Source organism: Argentina silus, assembly GCF_951799395.1.
Source record: "Argentina silus genome assembly, chromosome: 9".
Taxonomy (NCBI): Eukaryota; Metazoa; Chordata; class Actinopteri; order Argentiniformes; family Argentinidae; genus Argentina; species Argentina silus.
Window position 1 is genome coordinate 5,970,285 of NC_139663.1, and position 24,608 is coordinate 5,994,892.

The window sequence follows — 24,608 nt, forward strand, 5'->3', positions numbered from 1 at the left end:
AAGCCTCAGTATGGAGCATAATCTTTATTCATGAGACATAGTTGAGATCCTTCAGATTCTATACTACATTGCTGTTATGGTCAAATTGGCCATTTTGAAAGTTCTGTTCTGCATACAAAATCAACAAGCACCAGAATACACTTGAATATTTAGCATGAATAAGTCATATAGGCTGTAGTTTAACGTTAGGTCTAGGCTACAGCACATTCTCAATGTGCATTCCATGTAACAATCAAGAAATTGCCTAAGTTGTGTAGCCTAATACAATCTAATGTAATAGCCTCATATGTAAAGCCTCATATCTGAAGCATATTTTAAACACACACAAAAGTAAATTCTCACTCAATTTTCACACAATATTGTACCCAACCCATGCATACATTACAGTTGTTTATAAATTGTCCCTTATACTGATGACGACACTCTTGGCTCCGTTCCTGTCTCTCTGTCCATTCTTAACAGTAGAAGAGAGCAACACAATGCCACTGTAGAGACCATCAGCAGCACTACAATAACAATAGCCCCCAGTGTGCGGAGTGCCAGGTAGTGACCAATATGACCTAAGTAGGCCTTCGACACTAATAATTTGAAAGAGTGATAGAACAGTGAGACAGGCCTATATGTCATGAGAAATATAGACTCAGGCCACACTTCATGAGTCACAAACTTGGATATGTTTGCCATGCATATTGCAGCTTTGCTAAAAGCTTTTCACCATTACAGTAGCCTAGGCTAACTATCTATTGATCCCTTTATGCATCAAATTACTGTTGGACCAACATTGTAATCTGATTATTGTGATCTGATTACAGCTAATTATTGAGAGGTTTGAATATTATGATCAAACTCAGCAGAACTATGACCACACTTTGCATGTTGTTTACGTTATGTTGTTTTCAACAGTTCTGAAGAAATATTCATACTACTCACAACTTTTCAACTGTCTTGTCCTCCACTCACAGTCTTTGGACTGTAGGGGGCAGAAAGGAAAAGGGAACGGGGTCGATTCTACGATACGGGAAGTAGGAAGTACAAACAACTTTTACAGCTGGCTCTGCTAGTAGCAGCTAGCAAGCTAGAGGAAAAAAGAACATTGCCTTGGTTGACCAATTATTACGTCTTCTTTGTTATTCTGAATCTTTGGATGAACCATGGGAAAAGGTGGTGGTACATTTGAGAGGCTCCTTGGTAAGATTGGTATTCAAGTGTCGTACACAATTGTCATAGTTCGTTTTTAGTGCGATGTTTTTGCGTATTGTTTTGACAGACATTTGATGGGCTGTGGCACCCAGCTAGAGCTAGCAAGCTAGCTACCATTGTCTGACAGTTCGACTAGGTCGAGGCCTGTATTTGTGAATCGCATTTATCGTGTGCTTCAGATAAACTACTGTGTTCGTTTGTTCATAACACGTTACTCCATCTACCGAAGCTCTTTCTTCTGTCCGTTTTAATGTCAATATATTGTATCTGCGCGTACCAGCTCAGCAGCCAGCTCAGCGGCTGACGATGAGTCGATGATGATGATGATGATGATGGTGGTGGTGGTGGTGGGGTTTTTGCGCTGCGCCCCGATTTTTACATGATCTTTGTTTAAACTGCTTTACTGTCTGGTCCTCATCGCCGCAGCGCACCTAGCCGTCAATCAGACAGTTTACTATTGATCCCCTCATGATTCATTGCTTTCATCAGTTCCTGAAGATTAAAACCACATTTTGGGAGCTGGCTTGCAGGTGAACAGTCTTAGCAACGTTAGCCAGATCACCCACCATTTGTCAACGTCACCATAATTATTCTTCTGACATGTCTCACTAATAACGTTAGTTAACCTGCTACATCTAAACCAATGAAACGATCATCCCTTAGTCTAGCTATGGCTATCAGAGGTTTTTTTTTAAATGTTATCTAAGGTATCACATTGTCACCCTGGCCGAGGCTAGCTGTGTGGGTTTGCTTTCTTGGCCAAGAGTTTGTGTCATAGATAACTGGCCAGCAATAACCAGGTCAGTGACATTAGCAAAATTGTCTAGCTACTACTTGTTGGTCAAAGTACATTCAATAGCTGATAAAGAACCATGACCCCTGTCATTGTTACTCCATTTCAACCAAAATGAGATGAGAGTACCTGTGAATCACTTGAATCATAATGTGCTATCACAGTGAACAGGTTGAATGTGTGAAGATCTACAGTGCATGTTTTCCCAACTGTAGTCTGTCCAACTGTGCACTCACTGATGTTTTTGTCATATTGGATGCGGCTTTCTCAGTTATTGAATTTGAATAGTGATATGCATCAGTACCACCGCAAGCAAATTTCTGTTTAGAAAATGGAAAATACTCCCTTTAGAGTAACCAAAGCCCTACGGGTAGGCCCATGGGTAGGCCTACACATAACCCAGGTTGAGAATGCCTGGCCTTAGCAATAACCTTCTTCTGAGGGAAATGGAAAATTAATTATTAGAGAGGTGTGATATGACATTGCCTTGTGCTGAAAGCTAGCCTAGGCTACAGTACCTATTTTGCATGATAACTAGTATATTTTCACAAACACAATTTCACTTTTAGAATAAAGGCCATTTGATCTGATTGTATGTTGGGTTTCAGTTAGATAATTTGAAAAGACCAGTGAGACATTGAGGCCCTACTCTTCTCTTCCACAGATAAAGCCACCAGTCAGCTGCTGCTAGAGACAGACTGGGAGTCTATCCTGCAGATCTGTGACCTTATTCGCCAAGGTGACACTCAGTAAGTACCTAGTCCACCTTCTCTGTGCCCCTTACCTCATAAGCTTTGGGATCAAAAAGCTAACATTCATTTTCATGATTCAATTGTATTTTAGCACTGAGCTGTCTGGTAGACCACCCTGAGAAGTGGTCTGTGTATATTCTTTCTCAAACCAATGGCTGTTTTCAGGGCAAAGTATGCGATTGGTGCCATCAAGAAGAAGCTGAACGACAAGAACCCACATGTGGCCCTCTATGCCCTTGAGGTGGGTACGCTGACAAATGCATTGATTTGCTCTAAATCAAGTTTGTCTTTTTTTAGTTAAAAAGACAAACTTCTTTTTCTGAGGGTCATGATAACTGTTATATCACCCATCCACCTATCAGGTCCTGGAATCGGTAGTGAAGAACTGTGGGCAGACAGTCCACGATGAGGTGGCCAGTAAGCAGACAATGGAGGAGCTGAAGGACCTTCTCAAGGTAACCATCTCGAGATTCAGCCCTATACACCCCCTGCCCCATTGAACTCTCATCTGTCCCATCTTTCTGAGCTCATACTCCAACACAAATTGTTGAGGTCCAGTAGGCTAGAGGAGGCATCTAAAATGAGGCCAACAGTCAACCAGCTGACAATATGTCCCCTAGATCAGCTGTAACAACAAGGGAAAGAACATTTTGATGTAGGGGGTCAATTATGCTGAAATCAGCTTTATTGTCAACAACATTTTGTGCTGTTTATGAAGGCTATGAAGTGTGTGGGTTATTTATCTGAGCTTGTTTTGGCTGCAAGCCTTATCACCATTCCCCCCCTGTGTCTTAGCTTGATAATCACTTTGTACTGCAGTCTGAAAGTGGGCTGTTTTAGTCAAAGGCAGCATGAGATGCCTGAGTCACCTGACAAGGGAGGGGATCCAAACATAAGCCAGTTTAATGAGACTATGAGTTTGCATTCTTATGATTGGATCCCCTCCCTTGTCAGGTGACTCATGTTGCTTTTGACTTCCTGGTGATGTCATTGCTTGGTCACATGGTGTTTCTGCTAAGACCAAGAGACTTCCCACCAAAGGACTCCTCGCTGAGAGAAACCAAACCAAAACAAGACAATTGGCAATTTAGCTCTTAATCTTTTGCATAGAAATAAGAGACTGAAAAGGATTGTATATTTGGCCTTTATCCTGAGACTCATATCGAACTTGGCCCTACAAAAAATCAGTTTGGCAAGGTTAGAACTTTTAACTTCTTCATTTAATATTGATGTATTTCTATGAGTTTTTAAATATGGGAATATAAAATATGTATCTTAGTGACATGTTGGGAAGATGAATAGCCTTGTTGTGTGTTTATCATGTCAGGGTTTAATATGGGTTTGTTGTATGGTATTTCTCTTTATACTGTATATGTATGTTTCCCCCGGAAATAGACTGAGCCCAATGTGAGGAACAAGATCCTGTACCTGATCCAAGCTTGGGCGCACGCCTTCCGCAACGAACCCAAATACAAGGTGGTCCAAGACACCTACCAGATCATGAAGGTGGAGGGTGAGTTTCAAGTTTATTATAGTTTAAAGTGCATTTCACCAGGGTCACAACACATGTTACATCTGATAGAAAAAAACATACACATAAGGTACACAGTTATAGATGTAAGTATGAGAATATAGTACTAACAATGGTACAAAAAGTATTTGATTGTGATTTTAAAAATGTACACCGTCTCAGACTCCCAAACATGGGTTGGCAGGCCGCCCCAAAGTGACGGAGCTCTGTAAGAAAAAGACCCACTGTCGTTTTAATGATCCTGGGGATGATTCACACTCCTGCCCCAGAGGAACGAAGGGCACGGACCGGCATATAGGGCTGAATGAGATCAGCCAAGTAGGATAGAGCCAACCCATGAAGGGCTTACAATGTAATAAGGAGCACTTTGAAATCAGCCCTGAAGCCTGTGTAGTGACTTAAGGACAGGGGTAATGTGTTTGTAGCCAGTCCTTCTGGGTCTAGTCAGGAGCTTTCAGCGTTTTGTAGCGAAAGAACATCCTCACACTCTGTCTGTCATTCAAAAATGGCAAATGGTGCCGTGCTCTGACAAATGAGCAGTCAACAGATCTTCAATGTCGGTTTTTTCTTTCAGGCCATGTGTTTCCTGAGTTCAAGGAGAGTGATGCCATGTTTGCAGCTGAGAGAGTAAGAGACGGTTCTATCAATCCCTTATGTTTTTGTGAAATTTGCTTTGAAAGATGAAGGAGCATCGTTTAGAGAACTTGGCTTCTTTAGAGGTGTGTAATATCTTTGTCTGCCCATGCAGGCTCCAGACTGGGTTGATGCAGAGGAGTGCCACAGGTGCAGAGTTCAGTTTGGAGTCATGACCCGAAAGGTAAGTGCAGCAAAAAGCATTGTCTGATGTTGGTTAGAAAGCACGAGTCTGGGGGACTGTTGTGTTTTTTCCAATTGTGAATTAATTGAGTGTGTTTGTTTTTGCGTTGGCATGCACTGTTGACATTGTCTTTCTCATTCTCCAGCACCACTGCCGTGCCTGTGGTCAGATCTTCTGTGGAAAGTGCTCCTCTAAGTACTCCACCATTCCAAAGTTTGGCATTGAGAAGGAAGTGCGTGTGTGTGAGCCCTGCTTTGAGCTCCTCAACAAGTGAGTGCCCATACTTCACAATGGATCAGCCAGATCCCTGAATATCCCAGTTCCAATTCAAGTGTTTATGTTGGATAAAGGATAACTTGTACTTGGAGCTGTCCACAGTAATGAAAACAAACGTTTCATAAGCTTCTAGAACTGTTCTGAGAATCTATTGCTACTTTTCACCAAAATACTTGGTGAAAATACCATTCTGCACAAGTATATGCATTGGTTTGTTTTGATCCTCTGTTGATTGACCAGGTCGTTTGTCCCCTCCGATCCCTTCTCCTCACCAGCCACCCCTCCCTCTCTCCCCCACCTAGGAAAGCCGAGGGGAAGCCTGCAACCCCAGGGCCCGCCGAGCTGCCCCCGGAGTACCTGACCAGCCCCCTGTCCCAGCAGTCTCAGGTAGTGGTCCAGGAAACAGTAAGTAAATGCATGCCACTTGACACAGGGCACAGACATGGGGCATCAAAATTACACAGCTTTTTCCAAAAGATCCACCTCTTATGACCATGGCAGACTTTCAGTGGACATAGAGATGACTTTTCAGCACAGTGGCTCTCCAGAAATGCCAACTAACTTTGATGCTCCTGAGTGTGCTTCCTGGCTGTCCCTATCTGAACAATTAGTTACCTGGGGGTTGTAGTTTGTTAACCATTAGGATTATGTGCAAACATTAAAATAATGTTCCAGTGTATTGGTTGTTAGTCCCCTCTCCTCAACCCAGTGGAAAATGACAGCTTCGTTATGGATCCATTATAAGAGCAGCTGTGGGGATGGCTGTGTAGTGTATTGTACTTCTGTAGTTGCTCATCTCCCGTATGCCCTTCCTTTGCCCTCCTCTCCCCTGTGAACCTGTCCTATGTTCCTCCTTGCTTTGCCTTCCCTGGGACTTTTCCTACGGCCCTTCCCTTCCCTCCCCTGCTCTCTCTCTGGCTGGGTCTCATCTCACTGCCCTGTCTCACCAGATGCCCCCCAAACGGGACGAGGCAGCACTGCAGGAGGAGGAGGAGCTTCAGTTGGCCATCGCCCTTTCCCAGAGTGAGGCTGAAGAAAAGGAGAGGATGGTGAGTTATTCATTCACACACAGCAATGACATGTTTTTTCCCTTTCCCATTTTATTCAAAAAAGACACAGAAGAAAATAACATGATGTGTCTACAGAGGCAGAAGAACTCTTACTCGGTCTACCCCAAAGCTGAGCCCACCCCAGTGACCTCCTCAGCCCCACCAGTCAGCAACCTTTACTCCTCTCCAGTGGTAAGGTTCACTCCTCTCTTTCAAATTTACTCTGTATTTACACCGGTATGTGCTTTACTGTTTTAACGGAAATGCTGTATTTGTATGCGGTATGTATTTGTTGTTGTATATTATCTATGCCCTCTGCAGAACTCCTCTGCCCCCTCTGCTGAAGATGTGGACCCAGAGGTAAGGCCTTAGTCAATACTCTGACACTGAGTTTTGGGAGCTTTCTATATGATATTGCAGAGTCCAATACTATTCTTGCTCATCGTTTGAAACCATTATAACTTTAAACACAGAACTATATGCATCAGTCATATAGCCTTATGGCTTTACAGTGCATACCTAAGTCTATGTATTGTCCCATTCCAGCTGGCACGCTACCTGAACAGGACTTACTGGGAGAAGAAACAGGAAGAGGTGCGCAAGAGTCCCACCCCGTCTGCCCCTGCCCCCGTGGCCTTGCCTGAGCCTGCGCCAGTGCCAGTGCCAATCAGCCAGCCTGTGGAAGCTCATGTCCCTGTCCAGCCTGTCAACATAGTGGAGGTATGTTGACGCAAGTGTACTAAGAAATAGCTTGATTAGATGGATCTAGAAATCCTTCTTTTTTTTTTTTTCCCTGTGTGTCCTTTTCCTCCCGAGTGTGAGACCTCTGTCCTCCTCTCCTCCGCCTCCACAGCAGCAGTACCAGAACGGAGAGTCGGAGGAGAACCATGAGCAGTTCCTGAAGGCGCTGCAGAACGCGGTCACTACCTTCCTGAACCGCATGAAGAGCAACCACATGCGCGGGCGCAGCATCACCAACGACAGTGCCGTGCTCTCACTCTTCCAGTCCATCAACAACATGCACCCGCAACTGTTGGACATCCTCAACCAGCTGGATGAGAAGAGACGTGAGTGCTAGCTGTGTGTGTGTGTGTGTGTCTTTGTGTCTGTCTGTTGGACAACAGTAATGTGTCACCAACTGAACCCATCTCTCCATGTCCGTTGGCAGTGTACTACGAGGGGCTGCAGGATAAGCTGGCTCAGGTGCGAGATGCGCGGGCGGCTCTAAACGCCCTGAGGGACGAACACAGAGAGAAGCTGCGGCGCGCTGCAGAGGAGGCGGAGAGACAGAGGCAGATCCAGCTGGCACAGAAACTAGAGATCATGAGGCAGAAGAAACAGGTGAGAGAAGCCCAACAGGACCGGACAAGGACTTACTCAGTGACCTAACTACCGTGTCCTGAAGGCGACTCATGGAATGGGAATATTTACCTTGACCATGATTTGATCGATTATTAAGCTCAGAATTTGCCATACCAAGCAGAAGGGGTTGAGTCACAGGAGATGGTGCATGGTGGCAGTGTGGCTGATTTGTTGTTTCTGTGTTTCAGGAGTATTTGGAGATGCAGAGGCAGCTGGCCATCCAGCGTCTGCAGGAGCAGGAGAAAGAGAGGCAGATGCGCCTGGAGCAGCAGAAACACACCATCCAGATGAGGGCCCAGATGCCCGCCTTCTCTCTGCCCTACGCCCAGGTACACCACAGAGATCCGTATACTATAGAGGATCCACACCATGTTCTGCATACATCTACCCTCCATTTAAAGATTATTGTACCTTTCTAGATGTTGTAAAATGTGCTGTGTCTATGTTTTATTAACCTCTCCTCCTATCTGCTTTGTTCTGATGTGCAGATGCAGTCTTTGCCCCCCAATGTGGCAGGAGGGGTGGTGTACCAGCCTGCCGGCCCTCCCAGTTACCCTGGCACCTTCAGCCCTGCTGGATCAGTGGAAGGGTCGCCCATGCACAATGTCTACATGAACCAGCCTGGGCAGCCTGGTCCTGGGCAATACCAGGCCATGCCCCCCACAGGTGAGTAGGGCACAGAGTGTCAAAAGTGGCGGTTGAAAATGATATCTCTTTGCTGATGTGTTTTACATATCAGTGGCAAAATCAAATTCAAAGAATGAAAGCAAGCTTGAGGTCTTTAACAAGCTATTTGATGTGCCAGAATAATGTTATTGTGTGTAGGAGTCTTCTATGGACTAATGTCTTGTTTGTCTCCTGGCTCTAGACCCCAACATGGTGAATGCCTACATGTATCAGCCAGCAGGCACCAATGGCCAGCCTGCACCTCCTGGCCAGGCCCCGCCCACCACCAGTCCTGCCTACTCTAACTACCAGCCCACGCCCACACAGGGCTACCAGGTAAGGGAGGCTGACTTTCAAACCAGGGTCGTGTTCAGTCGGCACGAAACAGGAGAAAATGCTTTAAAACTGAGTAAAACAAAGGAGACACTATGAACAATTTAAAAACGCACATTTCTGTTTTTTCTGTATTTTCCAAAATATTTTCCAGACTGACATCCAAAAGATGTTGAATGATATAAATGTTGAAAAGGAAAACACTTGAGCACACTGGCTTTCTTGCTTCTTCCTATTTATCTGAGAAAGAGGCCAACATTTCAGTCAACAGACCTTCATCAGGGTGTTCTTGAATGATATAAATGTATTGTGTATTTTGCTGGTCTCTTTCCTTTGTAGAACGTAGTGTCCCAGGCCCAGAGTATGCCCCCTATGCCACAGGCACCCCCCACCAATGGCATGGGCTACATGGGCTATCAGCCGTACCCCATGCAGAACATGATGTCAGCACTGCCCGGACAAGACCCCAACATGCCCCCCCAACAGCCCTACATGCAAGGCCAGCAGCCCATGTACCAGCAGCAGGTGAGCCCATGGCTTCCTCTCTTCCTCCGCTCAAACAGTATAAACCAGAATATGCGTTGAGTTGTCGTTTACCTCTGTGACAAATTGACATTTTGGCATGTGTGTGGTATAGCTGTGTTTTGTATCAGTGGGCGCCTCTCAGCATTCTTGTGTGTGTGTCTCTGTGTGTAGATGGCTCCCCCTGGTGGCCCTCAGCAGCAGGTGCAGCAGCAGCAGCAACCCCAGGCCATCCCAGGAAGCGCAGAGGCACAGCTCATCTCATTCGACTGACCGCCTGCCCTTCAGCCTTGACCTGCGGGGTCCAACACACTACACCCACCCCACCCCATCCCTTCTCTCTTCTCCTCCCCATTTCTCTCCTCACTCTCGTGGGCTTGTGGGATCCCCAGGAAACACACATGGTTCTTACAATCCTACTGTGATGTTGTGGCAATGTGCAAATGTGCAATTGTGATGATGTTACAGAAATGTTACCCTCTTAGTCATCCTCCCTCGCCCCTGAGAATGAGGTTGGGCTGTGGGGGGCCACACCCCAGATCTGTCAACTTTCCCTCTCTCTATCTTGGTCCTCTGATATGTATGTAGTATTTCCTTATAAAAAAAATTGCTGAAACTCAAATAGTCGTATAATAGTTAAAATGAGTAAGAAAATATGATATACATCAAAAAGACAAGACATAACCATCCGTTGTCTCATATTTTTCTAAGGCGAATTTGCATGTTTTAAATCGTTATTTTCGCAAATGGAAAATTAGTGTTGCAGCTCGTCCTGAGAAATTTAATGATGATGAAATCTTTTTGCGCTGGCTGAGAGAATGTTGTGAGAGTGGAGGGAGAGAGAGAGAGTGAAGCTTGAGGACAGAAAGCACAGCCAAACTGGTCCCAGTGATAGCACCAGAGATAGAATGCACTAACCCACCTCTCCGAACCTCTGGAGTTGACATTCCAGTGTAGTTTTCCCCATTTCCTCCGACCCACACACAAATTAGCTGTACGCAGCTCCAACAAGTAGAGATGGCCTTCTCGTTTTGGGCAATGCCTTTGTAGTGCACTGCATTGAGTTTTGGGTGTTTCACACTAGCTTTTTAGTTGATAAATGGAAACATCGAAGGAACTGTACATTTTGAGGGAGGGAGGGAAGTTTTACACTTCTTATGATAGTAAGTTAATGTGGTACAAGTACATGTGGCAAGCAGAGTGTGTATATATAATTGCTGCACCCACAATCTAGAGCTCTAAACATGCAATATCTTTCAGTCAAATCTGATGGTGTCCTGTGTCACAACACCCACCCGTACCATAATGGCTTGCATCACGTTCCAGGAACAAGGGTGTCTGGGTCATGATAGGGGGAAAAAATGAATTGATCCCAAATGTTGCTCCATTGCCAATAGTTAATTGCATTGGATGTCAGATTTAGATCTATATCTCCTCAGTGCATCTGTTGTTGCTGAGCTGTTGACTACGCTGTAAATGAGGATTTATGCAGAGTGTGGGTAGGCCTGTAGGCAGGGTCTGTTTTCTTTAGGTATTTTGGTGTCTCGTTCAGAAATATAGGGGAGAGGTGGTAGTGCTTCAGGATGGACATGTGTTGCGCATGTTTGTAACATACACCCAAATCAGTGACTTCTGTAACCCTTTAATGCCATCTGTGAACTTCTTTTGTTCCATCATACTGATCTGTCATACTGAAGTAATTTTAAGATTATATTTAATAAATATCTTGTTCATCGATTGTCCATTTGGTGTGTTTGTGTTTCTGTCATTATCAGATGAGATCCAGAAGTAAAGGGGCAAATGCAAAATGTTCACAAACAACAATCAAAGTGTGATGGCCCCTAACAGTATCCAGAGAAGTAAAATGTCTAATACTGTATTTTCATTATAGAATTTACATGTTTACTAGGTCAATGTGTATTTGGTTTATGAGCAATTGAATGTCCTATAGGCCACTATGAATTTCATAGTGTCGTTTCATTTCCTAGTACTTCGTACTACCCAGTCACAAGCAGTTGTTGGAGCTTCACAATGACTTTGAAGGTCTGTTACACAAGCACAGCATCGCTCAACATACAAAGTGGGGGCGTGTTTCCTAGGTGACCAGTTTACCATCAGAAAGGATTTGTACCTCACTAGTTTTGAAGAAGTTATATTCAAACAAGCTGATGGCGACAGTGACATCGCAGGAATCGCGTGGGAGGCCCATTTCTCCCGTATCTCCGCACATGCTGGAGCAGTCTTCACTTTTGTTGCCACACTGCAAAACAGCATCATACCCGTTGGATCGTTAGCCCTACTTTTCCCAAAGACATCATCAAATATTTACCCCTGTAAGCCACTCTTACTCTAACAATGCGTCATCATCAGATCATGAACAAACTGTTGGAAGAATATACTGTCTAATAAAACGTACAACCTAAATGAATATGCAATCATTCCGTTTTGTTACCTAAATACATTGTGAGCATGTATCAAAATAAAGCATATACTGTAAGAAAGCATGCTTCTCATATGGGATCAGAGAGGAGGTGACAGTGCTAAGGAGGGCCCATCTGTCACAAGACTCCTCTTTGATGTCTTGACGGCTGCCAGGTGATGTGGTGCATCTCCGAGCAAAAGTGCACCACATGCTGTCAGATTCCAGAGCCCAGCTCGAAGGTAAACAGCTCCCTATGAGACTGATCCTCCAGCACATCACAACAATGATGAGTCACTGTTGTGGACCAGTCATCCTGGTTCCTGTCAGCCAGAGGAAACAGCAGCATGGTCCGGGTAGATAAAAACTGTTTTTACAGAATCATCCAGATGATAGTATAGTTCTCCATAAGGTCATGACTCTTGAAAGCACTGTCAAATAAAACGTTGAATCTCTGTGACAGTAAATCTCACCTTTTCTTGGGCTGTGTGAAAGAAGCTAAAAAAAATATGGAGGCTGGTGGTGGATGAGCATATGGCAGATAGGCTCAGAGATTACCTGGTTAAGAGGATTGTGTGTGTGTGTGTGTGTGTGTGTGTGTGTGTGTGTGTGCGCGCGCGCGCGTGTGCGTGTGCGTGTGGCGCCTTCCCAAATGGAAGTTCGAGACAGCTTCCCAGCTTCTAGGATGATGGAACACACACACACACACACACACACACACACACACACACACACACACACACACACACACACACACACACACAGACAGACAGACAGACAGACAGACAGACAGACACAGACACAGACACAGACACCGTTTGGGCTTAATATAGTGTGGTATATTTGAGTTAAAACAAGTAAACATTAGATGATGACAAAGACTTAGACCTATACTCAATAACAAAACTGAAGCTGATTGTCTTCTCAATCAAATTAAAATTTACCGAAATTTTTGGGACAATATATGTTTGAAAACGACTTTGCTAATAAAGTTATGTAGTCCAACAATAAATTGCCTCCAGCGCAGTGCATTGTGGGTAGGTCAGGAAAAGAGAGTGGAGGACGCCATGTGCTTTTGAGGGAGAAGGGCTGACAGACTGACAGTAATAGTGATTGTGATTTGGAAGTAGGCTGGGGAGATCTGGACTGCATAACCAAAACGTTTTACTTGGGCTACCAATAACATGTATTGCACCAGGCATTGCATTCGGACCGCAATGCGGATCGCAGCAAAGACGCACCGGTAAGCATCGGGTGACATAACGATGAATCGCCGGTGGATTGGTTGTAAATTGTAGCTAGCTAGCTAGCTAACGAGCTAAATTGAGCTGTTTCTTCAAGGACAGAGATTTGAGCTGAATTGGCGCGACATGCATTTACGTATTTGCCCCTGCTCGATTGAAATAATCACAAATGGCCTGGCTCTTTCGCACTGTGAAGAAGGAATTTCATAATCAGTCGGCTAGCGATGTCTTGCACCACTACCCACCAACTTCATCACTGGTGTTGCCGAGTGTTTCAATGTCAAATTGTTCATCAGTCATTTAGCTTGGCCTATCATGGTGCTTTGTGTTTGACAAAGGGTCTGGAAATACATAGATGGTAGAGCGCACGGTCCTTCCTGTCCCTTCCGAGATGTGCTTTTAAGCCAAGGTCATGTGCCATGATCTGGCATTCAGTTTCTATGTGTATTGAGCCAAAGACAGATAATTGTTTAACCTCTGCACAAATGCTTCCCCTCTATCATGCATGGACTGAGTGCTGATAACTTCATTCATTTGTTGTCCTTGTAATAGATCTTAGTATATGGGCAGGTTGCTCTGTCTGAATGAGTCAGATAAGATGAGTTAGTACATTACTGAGTTTAAGATTCTACCTCCATGAGAACTTGAATTGTGATGTGGATGATGTGCACTGATTTTACAGACAGGACCTCCAGACACCAGCACTGTGTGCCTTCCGAACACTCAAGACCAGTCCAACCAGCCCTTCTGGTGCCATTGCCACTCCTCCTCTTGATGGAGCCCCAAAGCAGTACACCCCCAAAATACAACAGCTGGTCAATGACATCTCTAGCCTTACCTTGTTAGAGGTGTCGGACCTCAATGAGCTCCTCAAGGTATGTGAATATGATGTAGGATCATATAGCACATTGACCTATACTGTGGGAAAACCCATTTCTAGAGTCTTGTTCAATAACAGCCATTGCTGCGTGTGTTTTTGTCACAGAAAACCCTTAATATCCAGGATGTTGGTATGATGCCTATGGGGGCAATGGCAGCAGCACCGGCACCTTTGGTAAGACACAGGCCTCAATGGGAAATACTTTATGCTGTTTGTTTGATTGTATACATTTAGCACGCATTCCATGCATGCATATGGCATGTGTAACCTTCTGTTGTCTTATTCTGTGTGAACAGGCAGTGGAGGAGGAGGCAGCACCAGTCAAGAAGGAGAAGACTCATTTCACAGTCAAGTTGACAGAACTAAAAGCAGCTGACAAAGTCAAACTCATAAAGGAAGTGAAGAATTGTATCCAGGGCTTGAACCTGGTGCAGGTCAGTCTGATTCAAAATGCTGTGCCTGTGGTGTCTGGATGTATTGTTCCAGTCAGTGATGCTTTTATCCTGTAGAACATGACATGCAAAATCGTTTGGATAGTGTACTCTTACGCATGCACTATATGCAGGGTCAGTTCTATCACTCAACACCTTGTTCCTCCTCCAATAGTCTAAGAAGCTGGTGGAGTCCCTGCCCCAGGAGATCCGGGCCAACGTGTCCAAAGAGGAGGCGGAGAAACTGAAAGCAGCCCTGGAGGCTGCAGGAGGCACCGTGGTGCTAGAATAGAGCTGTGTCGCCCGTCCGCCCCTTTGCCGTCTGGCTATCCTTCTGTCTGTCTTTCCTTTTTTATACAACAAAGATGAAAGGAATATGGGAAAACAAAAAAAAAAATGCCTTTTGACGTTGCCACTTGCTCTACCAGTGTCAGGCAGGGCGGTAGAACTCACAGACTGAACTCTCCAGGCTCAGAGCCTGAAAACACTCGCCGCCCGGCCATCCTTGTCCATTCTTCTGTTTGTCTGTCTCATACTTGTAGCCAGTGGGCTACAGGCATGCCGGCCCTAGGCAACTAAAGCCTCTGTCTGTCAGTCAGTTAGTCTGTGTGTCTGTCTGACTGGTAACAGGGCATGTCCTGGTTATAGGGACAGAGCCACTGTTGCCTGTGGTGAATTACACGTGTTGTCGAGTAGAGGGATAATGGTTCTGTGTCCTGATATGACTGATAGGATCAATGATGATGTGATTAAACTTTAAACATACACAAGTTGACCCTCTGTTCTTGTTTCAATGTATTACTACTGGATCCATGTAATGATGTCAATGAGATATTTGTGTGAATATTAGTTACAAATGATTAAACTGACTTAAGAATCCACCAAAAACAGAGGTTTTAAGATATGGTAAAATTATGTTAATCTATGATCTGAACTATCTTCTGTTTTGGAAATGTGCCTTATTTTGAATTGATATTAGAAGTTAGAATGTTTGGAGAGTGACTCATACTCTATGTGAAAGAACCACTAGGGGGCACACGATCTCTTCCAATTCTCACTGACAGCTCCCTGGTTGGTAGACTTCACTACTTGTCTGAATATAGTGGTTTTTGTACTGGTTTTGTCCATCTCAAATGCCAATCTTCATTTTGTGGGTGAAATGAGTAAATGCTCTTGTTAGATGTCCTCATCTCTATTAGTTTTCAAGTCAACTAGTCGACCTCTCTCAGGCTAATGTTATGGTTCTTAGTAAGCTTGATACATAGAGATATGCCACAGCCAGAATTTTACAAAATCAATGTGTTATAATAACCGTGAGTTACGTAAGTCATCGTACCTCCTCCTGGGTGAGCCAGAGCTGATCTTGTTGCTGTTATTGGGTCAGTAGAACTCATACCCTCTGTGTGTGGTTTATCGTCCAGTGTAAGCCCCACGTATAGCCTCACCCAGGGAGGGAGGGGACATATCACTTTGTGCAATGGTTGGCCTTGGAGTGGGTGTACAGTTACATGGTCTCTGTCACCCTCTGTGCCCTCCTCTGAGTCAGCATTCAGTGGTCTGCCAAGCTCCCCATTCACACTACTAGTCTTCTGCTCCTGGAAATCATGTCATAACTAGACTAACATTTTGGCTTCAACTCATTTCAGCACTATAGAATGACATAACTTGGTGGCAAATTACAATGAGAGAGTATAAATAACTGAAATGAGTGACAAGTGTGCTCACAATGTTATTGTCCATCTAACCCCTTGTCCCTGTTTAGGTGAGGTCATGTCTATTGGTCAGAATTGTTTTCTGAACCCTTGACCTGTGCGCATGCATTTCATCTAACCTGAGTCTATCGTAAATGAGTGTAAACTAAATGTTGAAATGGGGCCACAAATTGAAGTGCAGGTTTTTACCCTCAGACTTGATGCTTGTCTTACAGCTAAACTTGCTTGGTGGTATCATTAACAACTATTCCATAACACTGTAGCAGAGCTCAAGGCAAGCTGACTTACTATTTTTACATCAGTCACGTACACTTCCACTCAGAAACCAGCTGCGCCCAGTCTTGGCACGGGAAGATGGAGCAAGGAGAATTCTCACACCGTTGACAGACGCCTGACCAGCCTGGACCTCGTGTACGGTGCATTCTTCCAAACGTTAACGTACTACTGATCATGTGTAAAGCCTACCGGTATATGCAGGGTAATTAATTATAACTTTAATTGACATTGAACACGAAATTACCGATCTGTCATAATAAGTATTTCTGACAAATAGGCCAAAAAATCAACCAAATTTTAAAAAAAAAAGAAAAAAAAAAGAAATAAAATAGGCTACAACAATGTATCAATTCCATTAACTCCATTCAGGAAGATTGAGCACGTTCGTTTTCGACCCGGCGTACTCCATGGATTACTTACTAATACAGATTGCTGGTGGACCTTCCGCGCACGCCACTCGGGCCGCGCGCTAGCAGTTAAACGAGCGCATCCACTTTCATTCGCACACGAGAGCAGCGAAAAGCAGCATTGGAAGCATGTGTCCCAGTCTGGTATAAAGACTTGTCTGCTGCAGGTCTAAAAATTGGCTCTTTCAAACCATTTTCTATCGACCTATGCGCTTTTTATGAAATGCCGGTGAACTGCAGAAACCGACGACTTCACCACCAATCATCAAGAGCGTTTGAGATTAACTAAACGACGCAATTAAGTCGAGGAGTTATGAGCGGGCGAGGTTAGAGCGTCTGTCCCTGAGTTCAGTGAAAACGCACCGACAGACGAAACGGAATTCCCTCGGCTTGGTTGAACGAAACATTTTGTAACATGACGGAGAAGCGAATTTCGCGCTGGTATTTCGGTGGAATATCCTCCAGTGCCGCTGCTTGCTTGACTCACCCTCTGGATCTGATCAAGGTAACGATATTGTAAATAGTTGGATGTGATTGTTACAGATATGGCTGGAGAATTGACAGGGCCGCTGACTTATCCAAGACGTGAACATTACGCACGGTCCAACTATACAGCATGCTTCCCTTGCCACCGTGCATGCACCCTTAAAGTTCAGAAGAAGCGTGCACTGAATGAAGTGTGCTATGATTGTCAATGTCAAGTGCAAACACTGTTACTGTTTTATATGGTGTTTTTGTGAGTATTTGTCCAAATTGTCAATTAGAGGTATTGAGTTGAATATAACACAACAAATAGTAGGTAGTCCATGGTAGGCTAATGGCCAGAGTGGAGGCCCTATGACTTGCCTTATACCAATTCAAATGAATAGAGGAAGTTATTATTTTATATAATTTTAAAACCTCTAATTATTTGTGTCTAATTTAATGAATTAAAGTCTTCACATCTTTCCCATTGGATAGTAATGCTGAACAGTGACAAATACAACTCACTTCACTTGTGTTTGTGGAGGGGGCGGGGGCGGGGAGAACTGTATGACATCATCACCCCCAGTTGTCAGCTATAAATTTAGACTCAAGTTTTGGGTTTGACTAGTATAATGGTTGTAGATGTTCTCAAAGGAACTCAGCCCTGTGGTTGTTTCTTTAGACATGCATATAGGACAAAGTCATAGTGGACACACAGTACTAGGCCCATCACTGTAAGATTGTCAATTGAATGTGTATGCACTGAAAGCATAGATATGACTAATTTGTGTGCGCACCTTGTGTGGTGGTTGATGCATTATCATCATTATGGTATGAAATTAGGTATTTGCTCCAGTAAAAGTAATGCCTGTATACAGTGTTTTTTGCTAGGTCTCAAGTGCATCACATTAGAGGAAATTAACGCACTTTTTTCTCTCTCTTTTTTTTTTTTTTTAACCTACATTGATGGTGTAACTCAGATCTCATGACTCCTGTGCTGTATCTCTGACTGGTATTAAGTGTCTGTGCTGTTGTTCTCTGGGCCTCCACAGGTGCACTTACAGACCCAGCAGGAGGTGAGGATGAAGATGATGGGGATGGCCAAGAGTGTTGTGAAGCGAGAGGGTGTGTTAGCGCTCTACAGTGGCCTCAGTGCATCCCTCTGCAGGCAGGTGGGTGTTACACACACACACACACACACAGACACACACAACACAAGTCATTATTCTCACTATATTGGTGGCATTTCTCTCCCAGATGACGTACTCTCTGTCCCGCTTTGCTATCTATGAGACTGTGAGGGACATGATGGGTAGCCGGAACAAAGGACCAATGCCCTTTTACCAGAAGGTCCTCCTGAGTGCCTTTGGAGGTATGCATCACCACACAGGACTGAAATGGCTTGTTTAACAACCAGATGATTGCTTTTGCGTCAGGGTCTCAGTGTCTCTTTCTGTTTGTGTCCGTCTATCCATAGGGTTTGCAGGTGGATTTATTGGGACCCCAGCAGACATGGTTAATGTTAGGTGAGTTCACTGCTCAAATGAAAAGACAACATATTAAGGCTTCAAATCATGTTTCAGTTGTTCAGGGTTGGATTTGTCCACTAGGTGTCAGGGCTGCCATACAATCTAATCTGTTATTTGTTTCTTCCATCCAGAATGCAGAATGATGTCAAGTTGCCATTAGAACTTAGGAGAAAGTGAGTATCTGTGAGTTACCTTTTGTAAGAGAATGTGTTTGTTTACACCTTCTGTCTATGGGGCCATCTTTGGTGCAGATATGAGGTTCATGAATGCGTTGTTTGTCTCTTACCAGCTACGCCCATGCACTAGATGGACTGTTTCGGGTTTGGAAAGAGGGTAAGATTTAAGGGGGTCAATTGGGTTTGGGCAAGATTTAAGTTGCAGAACGGTTGCATCCATTTCACTATTTTTCTTTGCAGAGGGAATGAGAAAGCTGTTCTCTGGGGCCACAATGGCATCTTCTAGAGGAGCACTGGTCACTATTGGACAGGTGTGTGTCTGTTTACAAAATGTAACCAGACACAATTGATGTATTCCCTAGACCTAGGCTAAATGTTATCTTATTTTTCATATAATGCCGTATAATGTTATCTTATTTTTCATACAATGTAAACTTTTAATTTCCCCAGCTGGCCTGTTATGACCAGTCCAAGCAGCTGGTACTGGGTACTGGTGCCATGACTGATAATATTCTCACCCACTTCCTGGCCAGCCTGATTGCAGTGAGTAATCTGTGTTATAGTGACCAAGACCAATCACACTGCTGTCAGAGACTTAAGGAAACAAAGCTGTCTCTTCCAAAAGCTTACACATTTGAGAAGCAATGTAAAACATTGGTGTGTAATTACCCTCCTTCTCTGTGTAGGGAGGCTGTGCCACTATCCTGTGCCAACCACTGGACGTTATGAAAACTAGGTTGATGAGCTCGAATGGGGAATATGGGGTGAGTGCAGACCTGGATCATAAAGTATTTTAAACAGTTTCAATTACTTAGAGCATTTGCCTGAGCCTAGAGTGCCATATACTATATAAGAAAGGGTTGTACTTTTGGGACAATTCCAATGTTCCAGGTGGACTCAATCAAGCAGAGCAAAGTATTTCAAATTATTTAAAGAAAAAACTAAAAAAACCCGATTTGAGCCTTGCTCTGGCCTGGGTGAGTGTGAGTGTGTATGTAGGGGCAGTGTCCAGGGATGACACTGAACTGCTGTGACACTTCTTTTAGTCTTCTAACCTCCCCACTTTGGAGATGCCATTATGTTTCTATTCTGATATTGTCACTGTGTATTATGGGTTCCCTGGAGGTTCTATTTGTCAGTCTGCCTGTCATTGCTCTGACAAAGATGTTGATGGGGCCAGGGACGGAACTGAAAATAAGAGGAGACGTCTTAGATTCTCTTTCTTTATTTCAGGGGGTGCTTCACTGTCTGACAGAAACCGCTAAACTGGGCCCCAAGGCTTTCTACAAGGTACATTTCTTTGTTGGGCTCTGGCAAAAGGACAACCATCACTCATCACTTAGCTATGTATTTATAAACTGCCTTGTCTTTACTTGTCACCTTCTGGTCTCTTGACAGGGTCTTGTTCCAGCGGGCATCCGTCTTATGCCTCACACAGTCCTGACCTTTATATTCCTGGAGCAGCTGAGAAAGTACTTTGGTGTTGTGGTCCTCACTTGAGAGGGGCCTACGACTTTGACTCTGTCAGCACCCATGGCCTGGCCCACGCCCCTTCACTGTCCCTGTCCTCTGTGAGGAGTCTGAGACTGGTGTGGTGACAGACAGTGAGCGGGTAACCATCCCACCCTGCTCCACTACCCAGCTACATGTATACCCCCACCGCCCCACTACAGCACAGCTGGACCTCCGGACAACCGCCTGGACAGAAAGGCTCAAGACCATGAGTGAATTCTCAGCAACCCATTTTATCCACAAACCACCAGCAAGAGTAAAAGACATCTGTTTGACCTTTGGGATGCTCAAGTACGTGCAAGTGTCTTGTGGACTAGACTGAAGCAGCACTTTTTCATGTCCTATCTGAGAGAATCACGTTGTGTTAAATCTACTCTTATTTCATGGACATTGCTGTATCTGTCACATTTACATAATAACCATACCGTATTCATTGCCAGTCTTGTGAGCTAAAGAAGCAGATGGCAGTCACTGCCAGTATTTGTTTGTAAAGTTTCTGTTACCACAACTATGCAATAGTGGTTCCTCCCATAGAAAAATGACAGTATATCTGTCAGGAATGATGACAGCCCCTGTGGAATGAAAGTCCTTCTTTGATGAGCCAACTGCATTTCTGCCAACCCTATGCCTACTGCCTTGTCTACTCATGCCCTCTAGGGGGCAGTGAAACACTGTGATCAGCCATGCTGTGAAAGGTTACAGGTGTCTGTCTGTGTGATATGGTTGAATAGTGGGTGCATGTGTCAGTGGATCATCAAAGCTGTTGATCATATGTAGAGATTAAAACAAAAGGATGTCATGTTTCATACCAGTCCGAGAAGTTATTTGATAGTTAACAAAGGCCATTGCAAAAGATCTGTACGTTTTGTATATTTTTGTATTGTTCGAGGACAATTTGCAAGCTGAAGTGGGGTAGAAAGGATGCATTTTTCACATTGTCGATGGCAAGACTAGAACTCCATGCATGATTTATGCACTGTGGACTATCCAAACAAGGTCTTCAAAAAGACATTCAAAATGATGGAAACAAGCCAGGTCGAATGGGTTCATGAACTAATGCCCTGTTACAAATAAAGTACAATCTGTCCAATGTGTCTGTGTCTGCGTGCCTGTTTCATTTGGGAATAGCTTTACCACTGCTGTTCAGCAAGTGGTGTCTCATTCTCACAAAACCAAGTGTCTTGGATGTTTAATGTTCTCTCTGTTTCACATAATACCCCCAGTTCCCCCTCTGCTCTCCACTCTGCTCTCCAACTCTTTCAAACAGTGGAGTTTCTGGACAGTATCAGCACAAGCGGGAGTGATGGACAGTTACTATTTAGGCACACTACACACACCCAGTTGCACAATGTCAGACATATTGAACAGCTCCTAAAATAACTGTATTGAAACAAATCCATACCTTTAGAAATGTACAGTACAGATACAAAGAGATACCTATAGGAAGTTTTACAAGCTGAACATTACTCTTTTGGCTGACATTCCCCAGAGGCCACATATTCTTGACCCTTAGCCCAGCTCAGTGTGTGGGTATGTGGTTCTGCTTGAGTGTGCTCTATCTACCACGAAGAGTAATCCATCATCCTCGGCTTTCAGTCCTGATTCGCTTCCATGTCACATAGTTACCCTGCTGCACTGGCTCTCTCTCGCTGGCTTGCGGCTGAAGTGACGGCACTGCATGTTCACTCAACAGCAATGAGGTTACAGTACACGAGTGACTTCCTTTAGCTGTTAAGCCTGTCGAACATCTGATTATTGAGGTCCATTCTGACAAACTTTGTGTTTACATCGTCAAGACTACAGATCCGCTTCATTCGGAGTTCGTTTTGGGGTATTGTTAATAGTTTATGATATTGCCATGACATATTCGATTTATGATTATTCTGTGGGCTATATATCGAACTCATCTGCGTGATTCTCCCAGGTGAGAGGTGACTTGTCACAAGTGGAAAGACTCCTGCCCCGTGGGGGGACAGTACTATCATCCATGGTTGTCATGGGGCTCTCTGAAGGAGGTGGATGACAGATGACTCTTTAATCATTACTGTTAATGCACCATCTAAGGCCTGCATGTCTCAGCCTTTTACACAGTCAGTCTCTCAGTGGTTGAGTTTATATTCCTGAACTTCCCTGGAGCTCAGCCACCACTGCAGCAGGTTTATGTTTGTGGTTTGTGTTTTATCAGGCACTCTATCATGGATAGAACACTGACAAAGTCCACAATGGAGAATATCCATTAGGCACGTAATGCAAAATACCACACACACATACTCACTCAGCTCATGTCTTTCTTTCTCTCTCTCTCTTTCTCTCTCTCTCTCCATCTGTCAGACAAATGGAGAAGGATAATCAATGCAGGACATGACGATCTGGCTCAGGCTTTAGAAGCCCTATCTGTGAGCTCATGATGTGGTCACATGGTGTGTGGTCTGGATATAGGAGAATACACGGATGATGGGGAACCTCACCACATTAGCTCCAGACTGGAGGCTAAAGTAGAGCCAATTGTGTCTCTCAGATAACTGCTGTCTCCATCCAAATCTTCAAATTCAAATGGGTTGCCTCACATCAAATAAATGTGTTCATAGTCAGCTTTGATATTTCTCTGTGGAGGCTGTCTCACTGTTTCCACATTTGAATGCGATTCGTAGTGATGAAGACTGTCTTGAACTGGTAATCAAAACAAAAAAAGTGTGAAGAGACCCTTATCACAGAGAACACATTTCTCTCTTACTGAGAAATACAGCCAATTCAAACAACAGAGAAGAGAGATGGATGCAAACTGTTTGCGAAACAACAGATATTCTGACGCAATTGGAGGCGTAGCGACAGGAACATTAGTGTAATGTCAATAATGTTAGAATGGAGACGGAAAACCTCTCCATTGCAGCACTGAACAGCAGTTCCACACACCGACTAGACATTGGCTGGTAAATACGACACAACATCTGAAAACAAACTGCACTATGTTCGAGGTTTGTTATATCGCTATAACTGTTCTCATCTTCTAAATTACTTAATGACAACAACAACAATAACAACAACAACAACAACAACAACAACAACAGTAACAGTACTAAACCAAAAAACATCAAACAGAGTTCTGTTTGTTTCTATCATTCTTTTGTTTATTAAACCTCTGAACAATTCCCTTGTTTTAGGTTATCCTTTTTATCTACCATTATTATCTACTATCCATCCACTTTGATAAATAAATTCCTGTATTATATCTATTGTTGCTCCTCACCTTCACCCCCATCCCACCTCTATGTTTCATAGTATTCAGAAAATCCATTTTCCATTTGCGTCTGCATCATTTTTGTTTATCTTGTCTCACCATTGATGCCTGCTGTACCATCCCTCGCTTCATCCCTTTTGTTACATGCAGTTATAGCACCCCCATCTCCTGCCTCCCTCTCTGTTTTGAGTTGGTTCACTCAATTGTACAATGCCTCTGTTTATGTGAATGGAGAGTGCTCTCATGGGTCAATCCCTATAGCATTGAATGCTGGGTTGACACACTGGGATGACACATTCTATAGTGCACTCAAAATCCTCTGAAAGTGATGTGTGCATTGTTGTCCAGTGAGTTTTTATTGACGTGAGAACACGGGTAAGTGTTTCCACTCCTCTGACGTACCCGTGGAAAGCATTGAAAGACTTTTGTAACTGTGTCTGCCAGGGCTACATGTTATTCACATTTAATACTGTCTGTTCAGTGAATGAAGAGACTTGGCTCCTCAGCCTCTGAATGAAAAGGTCCATGGCATCCTTACTCATAATTAGTGATTAAATTAAAGAAAGAATTGAATTAAAGCCTCTCCTCCTTTGTTATTTTTCAAATGCCTGTTGAATAAATGGCAGTATACAGAATTAAGGCTAATGAGGTTTATTGAGCGATTGAAAATGGTCTAAATTGGAAACGACAGTCATTGTATGTACTGTATATAGTACAGTATATAGTTTGTTCTGTGGAACAGAATTGATTGTGTCCTTTACATTATTGATTGTGTCCTCTGAGTCTACATGAGTCTTTTGTTTCATAATTAATTCATTGATCTTTTTTTTTTCACTCTTATTCATCTTTTGATTAGTCATTTATCAAATCAGGAAACACCTGGAAGAATGCATGCTGTGTTGTGACATGTTTTGGAATATAACACAACAAGATAGATTAAACACTATGGAAGTGAATATAAACTTTTTTTTTTTTAACATCGCCTGCTACTGTGATAGACATTCTGAATGACATGTAG

General features: G+C 43.8%; 3 protein-coding genes across 6 annotated transcripts; all 3 read left to right on the forward strand.

Annotated features, from left to right (window-relative positions):
- The first annotated feature begins 1,052 nt into the window (after positions 1-1,052).
- Positions 1,053-11,043, forward strand: hgs (hepatocyte growth factor-regulated tyrosine kinase substrate). Of its 4 annotated transcripts, none has more exons than XM_083677640.1 (20): positions 1,053-1,188; positions 2,658-2,742; positions 2,911-2,986; positions 3,108-3,200; positions 4,141-4,258; positions 4,851-4,903; positions 5,025-5,093; positions 5,239-5,363; positions 5,645-5,774; positions 6,320-6,418; positions 6,515-6,610; positions 6,740-6,778; positions 6,965-7,138; positions 7,272-7,485; positions 7,587-7,759; positions 7,969-8,109; positions 8,269-8,446; positions 8,649-8,782; positions 9,119-9,304; positions 9,476-11,043. In XM_083677640.1, the coding sequence occupies exons 1-20, from the start codon at positions 1,152-1,154 to the stop codon at positions 9,572-9,574; spliced, it is 2,319 nt and encodes a 772-aa protein (XP_083533766.1). In that variant the 5' UTR covers positions 1,053-1,151; the 3' UTR covers positions 9,575-11,043. The 4 variants fall into 4 exon arrangements, with proteins under 4 accessions (XP_083533766.1, XP_083533767.1, XP_083533768.1 ...); XM_083677641.1 differs by having other exon boundaries at positions 5,645-5,756; XM_083677642.1 differs by having other exon boundaries at positions 5,672-5,774.
- A 1,724-nt stretch (positions 11,044-12,767) lies between these two features.
- Positions 12,768-15,140, forward strand: mrpl12 (mitochondrial ribosomal protein L12). The gene is made up of 5 exons (XM_083677873.1): positions 12,768-12,963; positions 13,647-13,839; positions 13,950-14,018; positions 14,141-14,278; positions 14,451-15,140. Exons 1-5 carry the CDS (start codon positions 12,905-12,907, stop codon positions 14,565-14,567), a joined length of 576 nt encoding a protein of 191 aa, XP_083533999.1. The 5' UTR covers positions 12,768-12,904; the 3' UTR covers positions 14,568-15,140.
- A 1,945-nt stretch (positions 15,141-17,085) lies between these two features.
- slc25a10a (solute carrier family 25 member 10a) lies at positions 17,086-20,340 on the forward strand (the record flags this gene model as incomplete). Its single annotated transcript, XM_083676541.1, has 11 exons — positions 17,086-17,175; positions 18,188-18,307; positions 18,393-18,507; positions 18,613-18,661; positions 18,796-18,837; positions 18,954-18,997; positions 19,081-19,151; positions 19,291-19,383; positions 19,527-19,604; positions 20,074-20,130; positions 20,239-20,340. 11 exons carry the CDS (start codon positions 17,086-17,088, stop codon positions 20,338-20,340), a joined length of 861 nt encoding a protein of 286 aa, XP_083532667.1.
- Positions 20,341-24,608: the final 4,268 nt, after the last annotated feature.